A 12,683-nucleotide genomic window follows, 5' to 3' on the forward strand; every position below is an offset into this window, starting at 1 on the left:
ATTAGAWTTACAGATTTGTAGTCTATAATCCAGTGTAATTTATGTGAACTCTAGTCCTGATCTGAACCTTGAATAAATTGTACTCTGTCCTTGCTAATATCTCACACTGCTGCAGGAATAAAAATGCAAATAGTCTCTGTCTCTGTCTGTCTGTCTGTCTGTCTCTCTCTCGATTGGAAGGGGATGCTGGAGATCATCTAATTCTTCTGATCAATCTTCTGGTCAGATGGCAGGTTTTGGATAAAAGCTGAACAAAAGTTTTGTAGATCAGATTTTGCATTTAGGTGGTGAAAGCAAAATTTGGGAACCTAGGCCTATTAGTGAATTTGGCTTTTAGCTGGAAAATGCTGGTAGACAGAGAATACTATATGAGTATCATCTGTTGTATATAGAGTTCAGTGCTCAATAAAACCAATAATGAGCAATTAGGATTTTATTTCATTTCAGTATATAATGAACAGTGTATATATCTGCATTTTTCTCTCTCTTTCTCCTTACTCTTCTGTCTTTTTTGCTTTTCCTGCTTCTATTATTTATGAACCATTTACCCCTCCATATCAATTATACAGCGCATGACAAATACACACAGTGGCATTTAGTGTAGCATAAGCATACCTGATCTGTACCTAGTTTTATATCTATATGTGCCTGACTATCATAACTTTTTTTTTTTTTTTTTTTTTTTTTTAGTAGTATATTTAATATGGGCAAAAGGAGAATAGCAGGAATAAAACCTGCCATGGTTACTTTGAAGCTTGTCAGCATGAGTTCCCTATGATGGATTAATAACTATGTATGTTTTAAGCATCTTTCTGAATCTTTGACTTGATCTATTTGCAAAGAATAGGATTAGTAAAGCAGCGAGGAATTCCATCCCTGTTAAGTCTCATAAATTTACATGTCTGCATTCACATTCATATAATGCTAAAAATGTATTTCACCTCACCCATAATCCTGAAGAGGTGCAATTGRTGAAATAAATCTCTGAAGCTGACAGAATCATAAAGTAGAGACTATGTTTAGAACCCACTGAACAATCCCAGTCCCCTTTCTTACAAATGSTTGTGCATATTTTTTTCAAAGATGAAGAGTCCTGTCCGAAGCGCCTGAGCTGAGGCAGGAATAAGAGTGATTGGACCTGTAAATGAGTGACTGAAAATCAAAAGTTGTTTTTTAGATTATTGTCTTGGCTGAGTTCATAAAAGCAAAGCAGAAAACACTTTAAAATAGTTGAAAAACTCAGTTTGAGAAATATGTCTAATCTCGCAGTTATTTTCTGCTGTGTTTTTCATTGAATTTATTGTTCGGAATAAATTTTTTCTTATTAGTATCTTTCCCCACCATTTTTAGTACTACTTTGTTGTAGTATTGGCTGAGCTGCTGCCAAATGTTTGTCRCATAGAATTCGTTAATTGAAATCTAGGTGACAAGACAGGTAAATCTGTCAAATTGTAAGTGTGTTACCTTTAAAAATGTGATTATATGACTGTTACTCACGTAACAGCTTGTATAGCTAAAGTTTTGCTTCATGAATTGCAATGGCATAACTAGTAGCATTTAGATACTTCTGTTCCCTTTGAACTTTAGACTGAAATACCACAAATCAAGACATCAAGAAAAGATAATAAAGCTTTCACAGTAAATAAAAGATGTAGAAAAAAATACCAGATATCAGAAGTTGAATGCTGTATGTCTGTTTGGCTAACTTCTAACTCTTGCTGCAGAAAGTGCCATAACAGTGTATGATCAAGTGCATATTGCAGTTTATAGTACAACGGCATTTCTTCAAGCTGAAAAAACCAGGAAATTCAGGGCTGAGGGTTTCTCTACGAGAATGGGAATTTCCTCATTTTTCCTTGACGCCGTATATGCAGAGTTTTGAGGGCAGGTCTGCAGTGGCAGGAGGTCAGTCCTAGACTGACACCCCCYCATTCTAGAAGATTTCAAAGCTCATTTTTCTCTTAGTGGTAGATGTGGAAAGAAATTTTTTCTAAAAAAAAAAAAAAGGGATAAGCCATATGGGCAAAAGCGATACGAAAAACCATGTTTTTCTTAGGCCCAGCATTCAAATAACACTTCATATGCAAACTCACAGGGGCTCTACCTCTACACACTAATTTCGAGCAACTTCATTGCAGCATTCACACTAGCCACTCTCTCCRTCTTGCACAACCACACAGAATAGACCAAGTTATCTTCCTAAGGATTACATTGCCTTACAGCCAGACAGGAATAGAAAGCACTCTGGGTGAGCTTATCATGTGTGTAATGAAAGCCTAAAGTAGTCAGTGTAACCACTGACTGATAGGCAGGCTTCTTACTGCCAATCCAGAAAGTTTATATACCCCTTCACATTAAATATCTAAGTGGGAATTCAGAGCTAGATTTAATGACTTCAAGTGAAAATAAAGAAAGCTGTTCCGTTCAGACCGTTATTGTTCATGCTGCTTTGTGAATTTATTTCTTTAAATTTTCCACTTGTGCCCCTGCCAAGAGAGATCTATTAGACAGTAAGCAGCAAGAGTAAAACTTTATCATTTTGTTTCAAACTATAAAATAATTTACATCACATATTTTACTTACTTTTGTCTTTTTTTTTTTTTTTTTTGAAACCACAAACATTCCAGCATCACACTGTAGGAATAAGAATAACAATAGAAAGCATAACCTTTTGCATAGTATTAAATGAACAGACAGAGTAAGTTCTTTATTTACAATTATTTTCTAGATAAAAAAATTCATAAAAACAGATGAATGAACATATATTAATAACCCCTAATGGGATGGATTGCCAATGTACCACTGTATTGTTGTCCACAAATCTCATGCTGCTAAGTACAGTACGTAGAGAGCGAGCATTTATATATTGCAGGGAGTTTTAACAAACTGATCATTTTGGGTTTTGATCCATTGTTCCCATCACAGAGAGGTCAAGCAATAAAAGAAAAGAATTGTGATGCACGACTTGTAGTTGAAAGGTCTTAGCTATTCTGCTTTAAAAAAAATTCTATCATTTATCATATACATAAAGCACAGTCTCTGCTCACAAAAGCCCAAATGTTCTATGCATCTCAGTTTATATATGTTTTAGTATATATACACAGAATGCAGTGTTCATTTTCTTAACAGTTTTCAAGTCTGCAAATGGTACCTTAGGGACAGGTATTCCTACTGGAAAATTAAAAAAAAATGAAACCAAGAAAAAACATGGAAGTGTTTGAAAACAAAAAGGCAAATATTCAGTGTTAAGATGTTGAAAATAAATTGTTCCGGTATTGGTAGCTTTTGTAGATGTTCAAGTCCAAAGCTAGAGGCTTCCCTGCAAATAGATAACACTTTTGTTTCTTCTGAATATGATATCCCAAATAAATAGGCCATAGAAACCCAATGCATGTTATACAAAGGTTAATCACCGTATTTACAAAGCRAGGAACAATCCTGACTGAGTTTCAATCACTTCATTGCTAGGAATTAGCTAAAATAATTATGTTTTCATGCTAGCTTTTTACTGTTAAGAAATGGGTAACACTATCTGTTGAAAACAGAGCTGTGTAAGCCTTGAAAGACCTGTTCTGCTGTTGTTCAGTGAAAAGTGGATCAGATAGTGATCAGATAGGAGTTTGAGCCAAAAACATTCAAGCTTCTACACAAAAGTCCGGAAGCTGGCAATTCAAGCTTTACCTGGCTGAATAGTCCTGATGCACCCTTAAAACATTTTAGTCAGTTCAGTCTGCAGTTTGGCCATGAGTCTAATCTTGTTTTGGAGAGTTCTGGCTTGAATTAGTTCTTGTGACTGCAGAGATGCACCATGTTATTAGCCAACTTTAACACAACCAGTTATACCTTAACAAATCAATGTATCAAGCTAGTTTGAGAGTGTTTTTCAAGACATCTGGCATAATCAATTGTGTAGTTCAAAATGTCTTTTTGCACTGTACAGTTATGGAAAAGATCATATGCTGAAAAGTCTCCAAGCAAACTTTATATTAAATACAAAAATTATTTATGAAAAATCTGTGATCCACAAAGTGCTTAGCATTCAAGTGGTTGACATAGCAATTATATAAGCTCATAAATTTTAAATTATCAGGGCTGTTACCATCTTGAAAAATACTTTTCACCTTCTGTGCTGCAGGTTTTTCAAAATAGCTTTCTTTGTAGAAAGCACAATAATTAGGTAAATCAATGTATTACTGTGTTACAGCATATTTTGTGACTATAGGAAGACAAGCTTGGTTAAAACAAAATCACACAAAGCACATCTCCATCTGTAATTAGCAAAGTTTCATCCAGACCTGAATAGTGCAGAAATTATATTTTTCTTWAAAAAAAATCAAAGCAACAACCTACAGTGATTTTCATCCAAAATGCCAACAGCCCATACTTTGTAAGTCATAAGGAAATAAATGCCTAAATTACTAACTGAAAAGAATTAACACAGTATATCACAATAGTTTAACATTAGTTTGATCTCCATATAGACAAACCAAATATAACTTACTTTTAATCTGTTATTTATAAACTCAACTCAGATTCATATAATCGCGGTCTAAAAATATTTTTTGGAAGCCATTGCTGTATGTTTAAAGAATGAAACAGCCTCCATTATCATATGTTGCACCAAAACAAGTTCAAGCAATTTATTAGAGGAAAAAGAAAAGAGAGACCCTGATCATTCTGATTTTTATTTGAAACAAAGGAAGCCTGTTTTACTCCCTGTATGTAGGACCACAATGCTACATCCAATGTGTTATAGTTTGGCTTCTTTTGTTATTTATTAGCAGTATATCTACATTATTTAACAAAAAAAAAAAAAAAAAAAAAATCAGGCAGAAATCAGAACATGGTTGCAATAAAATATCCAGGGTGTGTGATATTACAGTCGTTTTCGATGAGCTGAGCTGAGCCATTTTTATACTACTTCGGCAGGAAGTGCTTTCTTAACCCTACAAATAGTTAAGGATATTATCTACAGGTTTGTAAACAAATTACATTCTTTTTTAGGACATAAATAAGTTAAAATAGTCAGAGCAATTTGAGCAGAAACAAGGCAACATGCCAACAAAGAAACTTTATATATATATAACTATATATATATAGATAGATATATACATATATATAATTAATTATGTATATACTTATATGTATATATCTCTATATATAGTCTCGTAAATGTTTAAGTTCCTCTGTCCAACTGGTGCAAATCTACTGTGCAAGTTAAGCTTTGCAACTTCAAAAAAGTTATTTAAATTAATCTATACAACTGAGTCCATGCCACACAAGCATTTCAAAAAACTCACAGACCAGTGAATTGGATAAATAGCCTTAGAAAGAAGTCCTCTGCAGTTCCTGCTTAAGGAGGGGGGGAAAAAAAGAAAGAAAAAGAAACAAAGAGAGAAAGAAGGGCTGGAAGAGTACATTCATGCAGGAGGATTTTTTTTGTTTTTGTTTTTCTGAAAGGGAACAAGAGAGGGTATGTAAATCAGCCATTCATTCTTTCCCCAAAACTATTGTGATCAACAATTCATTCACTTGTCTCAGAGTAAGAGTTCAAACAGCTTTTCAGCCAGCAATGTTTTTAATATATATATTTATATATTTYGGTTGCTGTTTTTTTATTTTTTTTTTCACTTTATTTTTTTGCAGTGGCCTTTTCAGCTAAAGTGATGTCTCCAGGCTATGTATTGGGCTTCCTGGACTAGAAGAGGTAGCTGATTTACTTGTGTCAGTTGTAAGATTTATTCCACTGTCGATAGCACTGTTGTTCTTGTTCAGCGAAGATGGTGGACTTGAGTTTTTCTTGAGAGCAGGGTCTTCTTCTAGGTCTGTGTCATCAATGAGTGGGATGTGGGGCTGGGAATCTTCTATTCTAAACTCAGGATGAGTCATAAAGTTGTGAATAGAGGTTCTAGATTCTGGTTTTTCTAAACCTTCATAGAGAGAGCTACGGAATGCCTTCACGACGCGGATCTGGGGGGAGAAAAGAAAGAGATGTCAGAAGTGGCATCTCTAAAGGGCAACACTGTGTTAGAGAATACTTTGTGAAAAATGTAGCATATGGTTAGGGCAGTGCAGGCAGCTGAAGTCCATAGTCTCTGGATGTTATGTGCATAAATGAGTGGCTCAGTTATGTGCATTTTGAATATCTGTATCAACTGCAATGTTAAAATAAACCAAGTTTAAAGCCATCAAAGAACTGATGGGAAGTACTGGTTAAAGAAAACGAACGTCCACTCGTGTGGTACATCCCTAGTAAAAGACAAGCCATGTTAATTGTAATGCAAATGTAAAACCATGCATGTTGACAGTTTTGCAGTGAGTAAGTAGGAAGGCTTTTTTTTAATTTATTAAAAAAGTCTCTTTGTATTGTTAAAAAACATTACACATAACACATCACACTTCACAAACGGAAAAGCACAGAACACAGACAAAGTTGGATGGGTACATGTGAGAGACACACAGGAGCCAAATGTAAAAACTATAAGTAAGTAAGTAATAGAAATGTTTTAAAGCAAAATCTAAATGAATGCAGCCAGGAGCACAAAAAGCCAAGCAGACAAAATACTAAGCGTAATCATGCTACCACAGGGGAAAAAAAAAAAAAAAAGTCACAGTTACCACATGAACAGAGATAACTTGCACACAACAACTACACTTGGAAGCCTGGATAATGTGAACATAGTATTGTTGAACCAACTTTCATTTTTCCTTCATGCATATGTGAGGTAAACACTCGAGTATAGACCCACTGTTCTAGCCATTTTAACTTTTTAATATATATAGAACATGTAATAAAATATYGTAGTGATTTGGGGGTTAAATTGAATTACATTGTTGAACAGCAAATTCTTTCATTTTCTGTGTCTCATTTGCAATACTGTTTGTAAGATTAAATCCTAAAAGTGACACAATTTATGCCATATATGCAGTCTTTAAGTCAGCTAATTCATGCCAGGATAAATCTAATATCTTTAACTACCTGACGATAAGAACAGAGGTAAAAATAAACTASAAGGCCCATTAGACTGGCAGTGACAGTGCCAAGCTGCTTTCCCAGTAGGAAACGAGAGGAGTGGATTGAGGGGCTTTGCAGTGTGGGGACAATCAGTGCTCTGTGGCTGGGTGAAGGAGGAATGCTAGCTGTATCCCAGAGACCTCTCGGCTCTGAAAAGAAGTGAAGGATTGTGCTACATGCTACTGGTGAGAAAACCTTAACTTTCTTGGAGAGCAGGGGAGAGGCACAGATTGGATGGGGGGGCAGAGAGGAAAAAACAGAATGGCAAAAATGTGATCTGTTGGCAAATGTTTTATGACTAAATATGAGTTCTATCCTTCTACTTCCATGTAGTTTATGAGCGAATTTCTAGCATTTCTTGGGGGGGGAGGGGGCAGCAAAACACAGGCAGAGGCAGAAAAGGTGCAAGCAGGCAGTGTGAAAGCTTTTCCACACACATTTAAATGATTGATGGTAGGTATGTGTATTGTTTTACATGTGACTATGCTACAAGTTACTGTTTGGTCTAATACACCACTAATCTTTAACTCTTTAGAACTTCTTCTAATTGGCAGACTGAATTTGAGTAATGGAATAGGACCCAGTGTTACATCTATGGGATCTAGCTGATCCTATGTTGGGGTTGCCCAGGTTGTACAGGATTTCAGCAGAGAGGAGAAAGAGGCTGAATGGTGCTCTGTTCTCTTTGATTTTTGTCCTTGTTTGTGTTCTCTAAATGTGAATATTCTTCATCTTGCAAAAATGCTAATAGCAGAAGAGAGTCATATAAAATTTCAAATAAATGCCCTTCAGTCAATCCAATTACCCACCCTTGTCTTTGCAATTACACTTTATAACAGCAGGGCACAGTACAAAAAGCAGATTGATGTGACTGCTTATTTTAGAAATACAAAGACTAGTACAGAATGGCCTGACAAAATCTTGGGACGCTGGAAGAGTCTAAATTCCAGTAGGGTGGCAGAAATCCAAGAGGAAGATAGAAAYATTTTTATATATCAATTTTATGCATTATGATTATATAATGTAGCAAACACCCATTTGTTTGATATATCACTTGGAATTACAAACCAGGGCTTTGTCTGAGTGGAGGCTCTTTGAATTGCCCTATAGTATGTGATGGTTTTGCACAGTGAACATACATGAACAAACAGACTAGGTAAGAAAGTTGTTTGCATTACTGAAGATAGGATTTGAGCTCTATTTGAAGAGAAGAGCTGATACACTAATACATTATTAGGCCCTTCTATTTTGTACTTTAAAATGCAAAGCTGAATAGTCTACAAACAATGAAAAAAGAATGTCTCTCAAGGTAATCTTTTAACGTGTTACTAGATGGCCTTATTTTAAATCAGAGAATATTTTATAATATGCTTACTTTATAATATAGGATGATAGCCTGTTATTATTTTCTAGAAAGCTATTTTTCTGCTATCTAAATGAAAATAACAGTCATCTGATAGCAAGCAGCTCCAACTGAATGATATTTTATCTGCTAGAACAAAATACTCCCTTTCATTCTCTTGAATACAGTCACTTCTTATTAAACAGGCTTAGGCTCTAGTCTGAGGTTCTAGCATTGTTTTTTTAATAAATGCAAATCACAATTTTACTTAAATGAGAAAGCTTTCAATTTCATATTACTCTTGACCAGATTTTTTAGAGATGTTCAGTGAAAATAAAGCATTTCTTGAGGTCACACAAACCTGTATTTAAGCCTCTATGAGTTAGCAAAGAAGCAACCAAGTTCCATAGTAGGGAAAACTGCCACTGAGGGCACTGGGAATTCTGCTTAGGCTGGATTGCAGAAGTAGACTCAGAAAAGGATACGATAGAGTAAACACAGATTTTAAGCGTCTTCAAGACTATGTATCCAAATTGCATTTAATACAAAACTTTTAGTCAATCTGCAGCACACTATCTTCTGAAACAGCTTAGGGAAAACTGTAGCCTTAGGTTAGTATTCGAAAACTGTTTCTGAAAACCTGCTTACCATGATGTGAATCCAGTGCTCTCCACTGTTACTGCTTGAACTAATGACTTACTGGAAGAAAATGCTACAGTAGCGTCTTTGACTTGGACTAGACAGGTTTACACAGCAGGCTGAAGGTGTAATTGCAGAACCCACCATCAGCCTGCAGTTCTTTTGCAAAGTTTTGGCATGGGCTGTTAGTGTCTTGCAGGAAACTTAAGCTGTTGCTGGCATAATTTCTACTTGCTCGTCATACTATGCCCTCTGTGTGATTTTTGGCTACATATATTAGCTTAAAACTAGCTTAAATACGCTGATACCAGAAGTAGTTCATCTTCTGAATGCAATACTGTGATATAAGGGCCAGATTTGGGCAAGTCCCTAAAGCTGAGAACATAGAAATATAGTTAACTTTCTAATAAATGTTCTTTACTAAGGAGATGTAGAAAATTTTCCTTCTTTTCTAAAAAATCTCTCTACAGTTTCAGGGTTGTATATTTGTTTTCCATTAACTTTTCCCTTAAGGTAGAAAAATTCTGCAGATTGAGCTTGGCGTCTTGGAAGGAAACGTTTATATTTTAGTGTTTTGCCTCATTCCGTGTTTTATGCATTTCCAAATTTATGCATTACAGTGTAATTCAAAATCTTGTTAAAAGTTAATCTGTTGATGTATTGCTTATAGGAAAAAAAAAACGTTCTTTTTCATTATGTTTGTGAAAACAGATGCAGAAGGTCCACCAATTGCAAAAGTGGCATTTTAATTTTTTATAAAATACTACTACTCTAACTTAGAACTGAAAATAAATTGTTTATTTAGTAACATGGCCCAACAACAACAGATTCTTTTAATACATGCTTAAACTTAAAAGGTTATTTGAAGTAATATGTAGTGTAAAAATGTTTAGGGACTCTGCTGAAACAAAGCCGATGTAGCGTGATTATTTTCTAAAGATAAAATCAGGCTGCTGAACTACATATTTTGTTTAAGAGCTGTACAACATGTAAAGCAGGGACATACCCATGATGGATAGAACCTAGTAAGTGTTGGTTTATTAGGAAATACGCGGAGTTCATGTAATGAGATTTCTTTATGATACTGACAATGCCAAGGGAAGACAAACAGTGTGATACAGTTCCCTTTTCTCACAGTAATGGAGACAACAGAAAAAAATGAACTGCTTTTAAACAAAAGACTGTGGGGACAACACTTCAGGACATTTTTGACATGGCTATAAGCTTCCACTTCTTTCTTCTCTGTAGCTGCAATAGAAAAAACTCTTCAGTTTCATCCCACCTTTAAAGTTAGATTTATTATACTGCATTAGGCAACAAAAATAAAAGAAATATAGAATTTTAGATACTATAAATTTTCCCCATCAGAAGAAAAAGATGAAGTTCATAATCTCACCCCTAAATGCAACAATCTAGGCAAAATACACAAGGCCTGTTTAGGATCAACAGCAGTATCATGGTTGGTAGTGTGTGGGCTTATACTCGAATGTTTACCTGGCTTCTTTTAAGCCAAGTATCTTGAGTTTGGTTCACATTCATTTCAGGCTCAAGGTTAAAGACTCACAACCTCTTTTTATTTCACTCTCTCCTGCTGAACCCTTTTGTCCAATGTTCTCTAGCCCTCTGGGAAAACAAACACATTTAATATTCAGACAGTAGAGAGTAGGGCACTGCAAAAACAAATAAATTCAATACTGAAAGATCAGTAAAGTGATTAGTATAAAATTGTAAACGAGGTCAATTTTGCAAAGAGATGCCAACTCTTARTGTATCTGATACTATTCTATATCAAGACTGTCTATGCAAATGTCAGAGAGTTTGGTCRAGTACTTAAGTATATATAAAGCTTTAAAATAGAAAGCATATCTTCAGTATACTTGCTATAGTTTATTTTTTGAATCCTTACAGTTTTAGGTGAGTAATGTTAGACCAGGTATCCACAGGAGGAGATATTATATGTGTTGGAGTCACCTGTAAATGCTGGACTAATGTGTTCTGGATTGTATGAAGTAGTAATTGAGCAAATTCAAAGAAAAAATAAATTACAATAAATTTTAGACAAATAATATTTTCCAGGTTTCTGCTGACTGAACCAGATATATAACATTATCAGTGCTACTCTCCTTCTACATAAAAATACAATAAATCCAATAGGGGATGCCTAAAATTCAAACTACATGTAGCAAGGAGAAAATAGAATACCTACACATATTGCAAAATACTCAGACCCAAATCCTGATTTCACAGAAGTTTCACATGGTTATTACTCCACTGAATTTTGGAGTATGAGATCAGAACTGTATGCAGAATATGTAGTCTCCATAGCATCTCTTCTTTAGTTGATTTTAGAGTTGTTACAAGATTATGGAGCCTGCCATTTTTCTATCAATCAGCTCTGACAAAGCCTAGATATTCTATTATATAACCCTTCTAAAGAAATTATTTCTATGTTAAGAGTCAAAATCTTACTCCTATGCTGCGTCTCCAGTTGAGGATTTGCTTTTATATTTAAACTTTAAATCATATACAAACACTTTCAGATGTGGATTTTATTTAAAGTTGAATTCTGCTTGCTCAATTTCCTCATGTGACAATTAAACCACATTTTTATAGAAAACAATCGACAATTTCTATAAGGCTGGTATTCACATTTGACTTGGTTCATGATCTGAGTACAGTTCAATACTAGACAGTAATCTTTGCCTTATCATTTATTACAGTTTGGGGCTTTTTAAGAAGCTTGTTCCTATTTTTCTTCATGAATGTGAACACAAAAAATCTGATCCAAACTTAAGATTTTATCTTACATTTTAACTGTAAAGGCTGTCCAGCTAAATTATGGTTATGTTTATAGAAAAATAAACATGTAAGGAATCTATAAAACTGAAAGTTTCTAAATAGTAAATAGTTTTTGTTGTTACAAAAACTTGATTGTAATGTAGAATGAATCACAACTAATTAAATTAAACACTCTCTTTGAAGTTATTTATTAGAAAATAATCTCGTATGCACTAGAATTAAGCTTGCTCAATGTCTTATGTTACAGTTCCTGACATAATTTGCAGGTGCTCATGCCGTTGTGCCACTCTGAGGTGAATGTTCCATACGTAAGGCTTCTATCTCTGAAGGATAATTCCTTCGCAATTGAGATCAATTTCAGCTATTTTTGAATTAAAAGGAGAATGAAAAGGGTGTTTTTACATGAGAATTAGGCCCACTTTGGACCATAGCACCCTCTGCCCAAAAAGTGAAACTTGACCAAAATACAGCCTTAAGAAATGGCTTAAGATGCTCTGTCCTTCTTTTGCTTGAAAGCAGTAAAGAGTATTTCAGAGAGCTATATGATGGAAAAACGTTGAATATTTTGTGATCATTTGTTAAGATTTTAATCGGCTGCTAGAAACTTTAGGCTCGTCATTGCCTGTCTTTTCTTTATCATCTTTACCGTGGCGTGTTTGAGGCCACTGCAGTTAGATTTATGTAATAAAAATTGTAACTGCTTCAATGAAATATTAACCTCAAAAAATCTCAGACAAAAATGACGGACTGTAATAGAACAAAGAAAGCGAATTGCAAATACAGAAACTATTGCAGATCCCAGATTTGGGAGGTTGTCTCCTGTGGGAGGCAGGGGTGGGAGTTTTGCTCCTACACTTTGCTCCTACACTTGTAGAATATTTTTAAATT

The 12,683-nt window shown here is 34.8% G+C and overlaps 1 protein-coding gene across 10 annotated transcripts in view; it reads right to left on the minus strand.

Moving 5' to 3' along the window:
* Window positions 1–2,432: 2,432 nt before the first annotated feature.
* The window catches only part of ATP2B2 (ATPase plasma membrane Ca2+ transporting 2), a 374,808-nt gene continuing 364,557 nt past the window's right edge, over window positions 2,433–12,683 (minus strand). For 6 of the 10 annotated variants that reach the window (XM_085302464.1, XM_085302463.1, XM_085302462.1 and 3 more), the window contains one exon: window positions 5,852–5,970. In XM_085302464.1, the coding sequence (XP_085158590.1) occupies window positions 5,945–5,970 (26 nt within the window). In that variant the 3' untranslated portion in view covers window positions 5,852–5,944. Of the gene's footprint in view, window positions 10,620–12,683 lie in introns of all 10 variants that reach the window. The other 4 variants (XR_014895541.1, XM_085302461.1, XM_085302465.1 and 1 more) reach the window with 4 other exon arrangements.

The sequence above is a fragment of the Rhea americana genome, unplaced genomic scaffold (genome assembly GCF_003343005.1).
Source record: "Rhea americana isolate MKP2758 unplaced genomic scaffold, rheAme1 scaffold_19, whole genome shotgun sequence".
NCBI classification, from domain to species: domain Eukaryota; kingdom Metazoa; phylum Chordata; class Aves; order Rheiformes; family Rheidae; genus Rhea; species Rhea americana.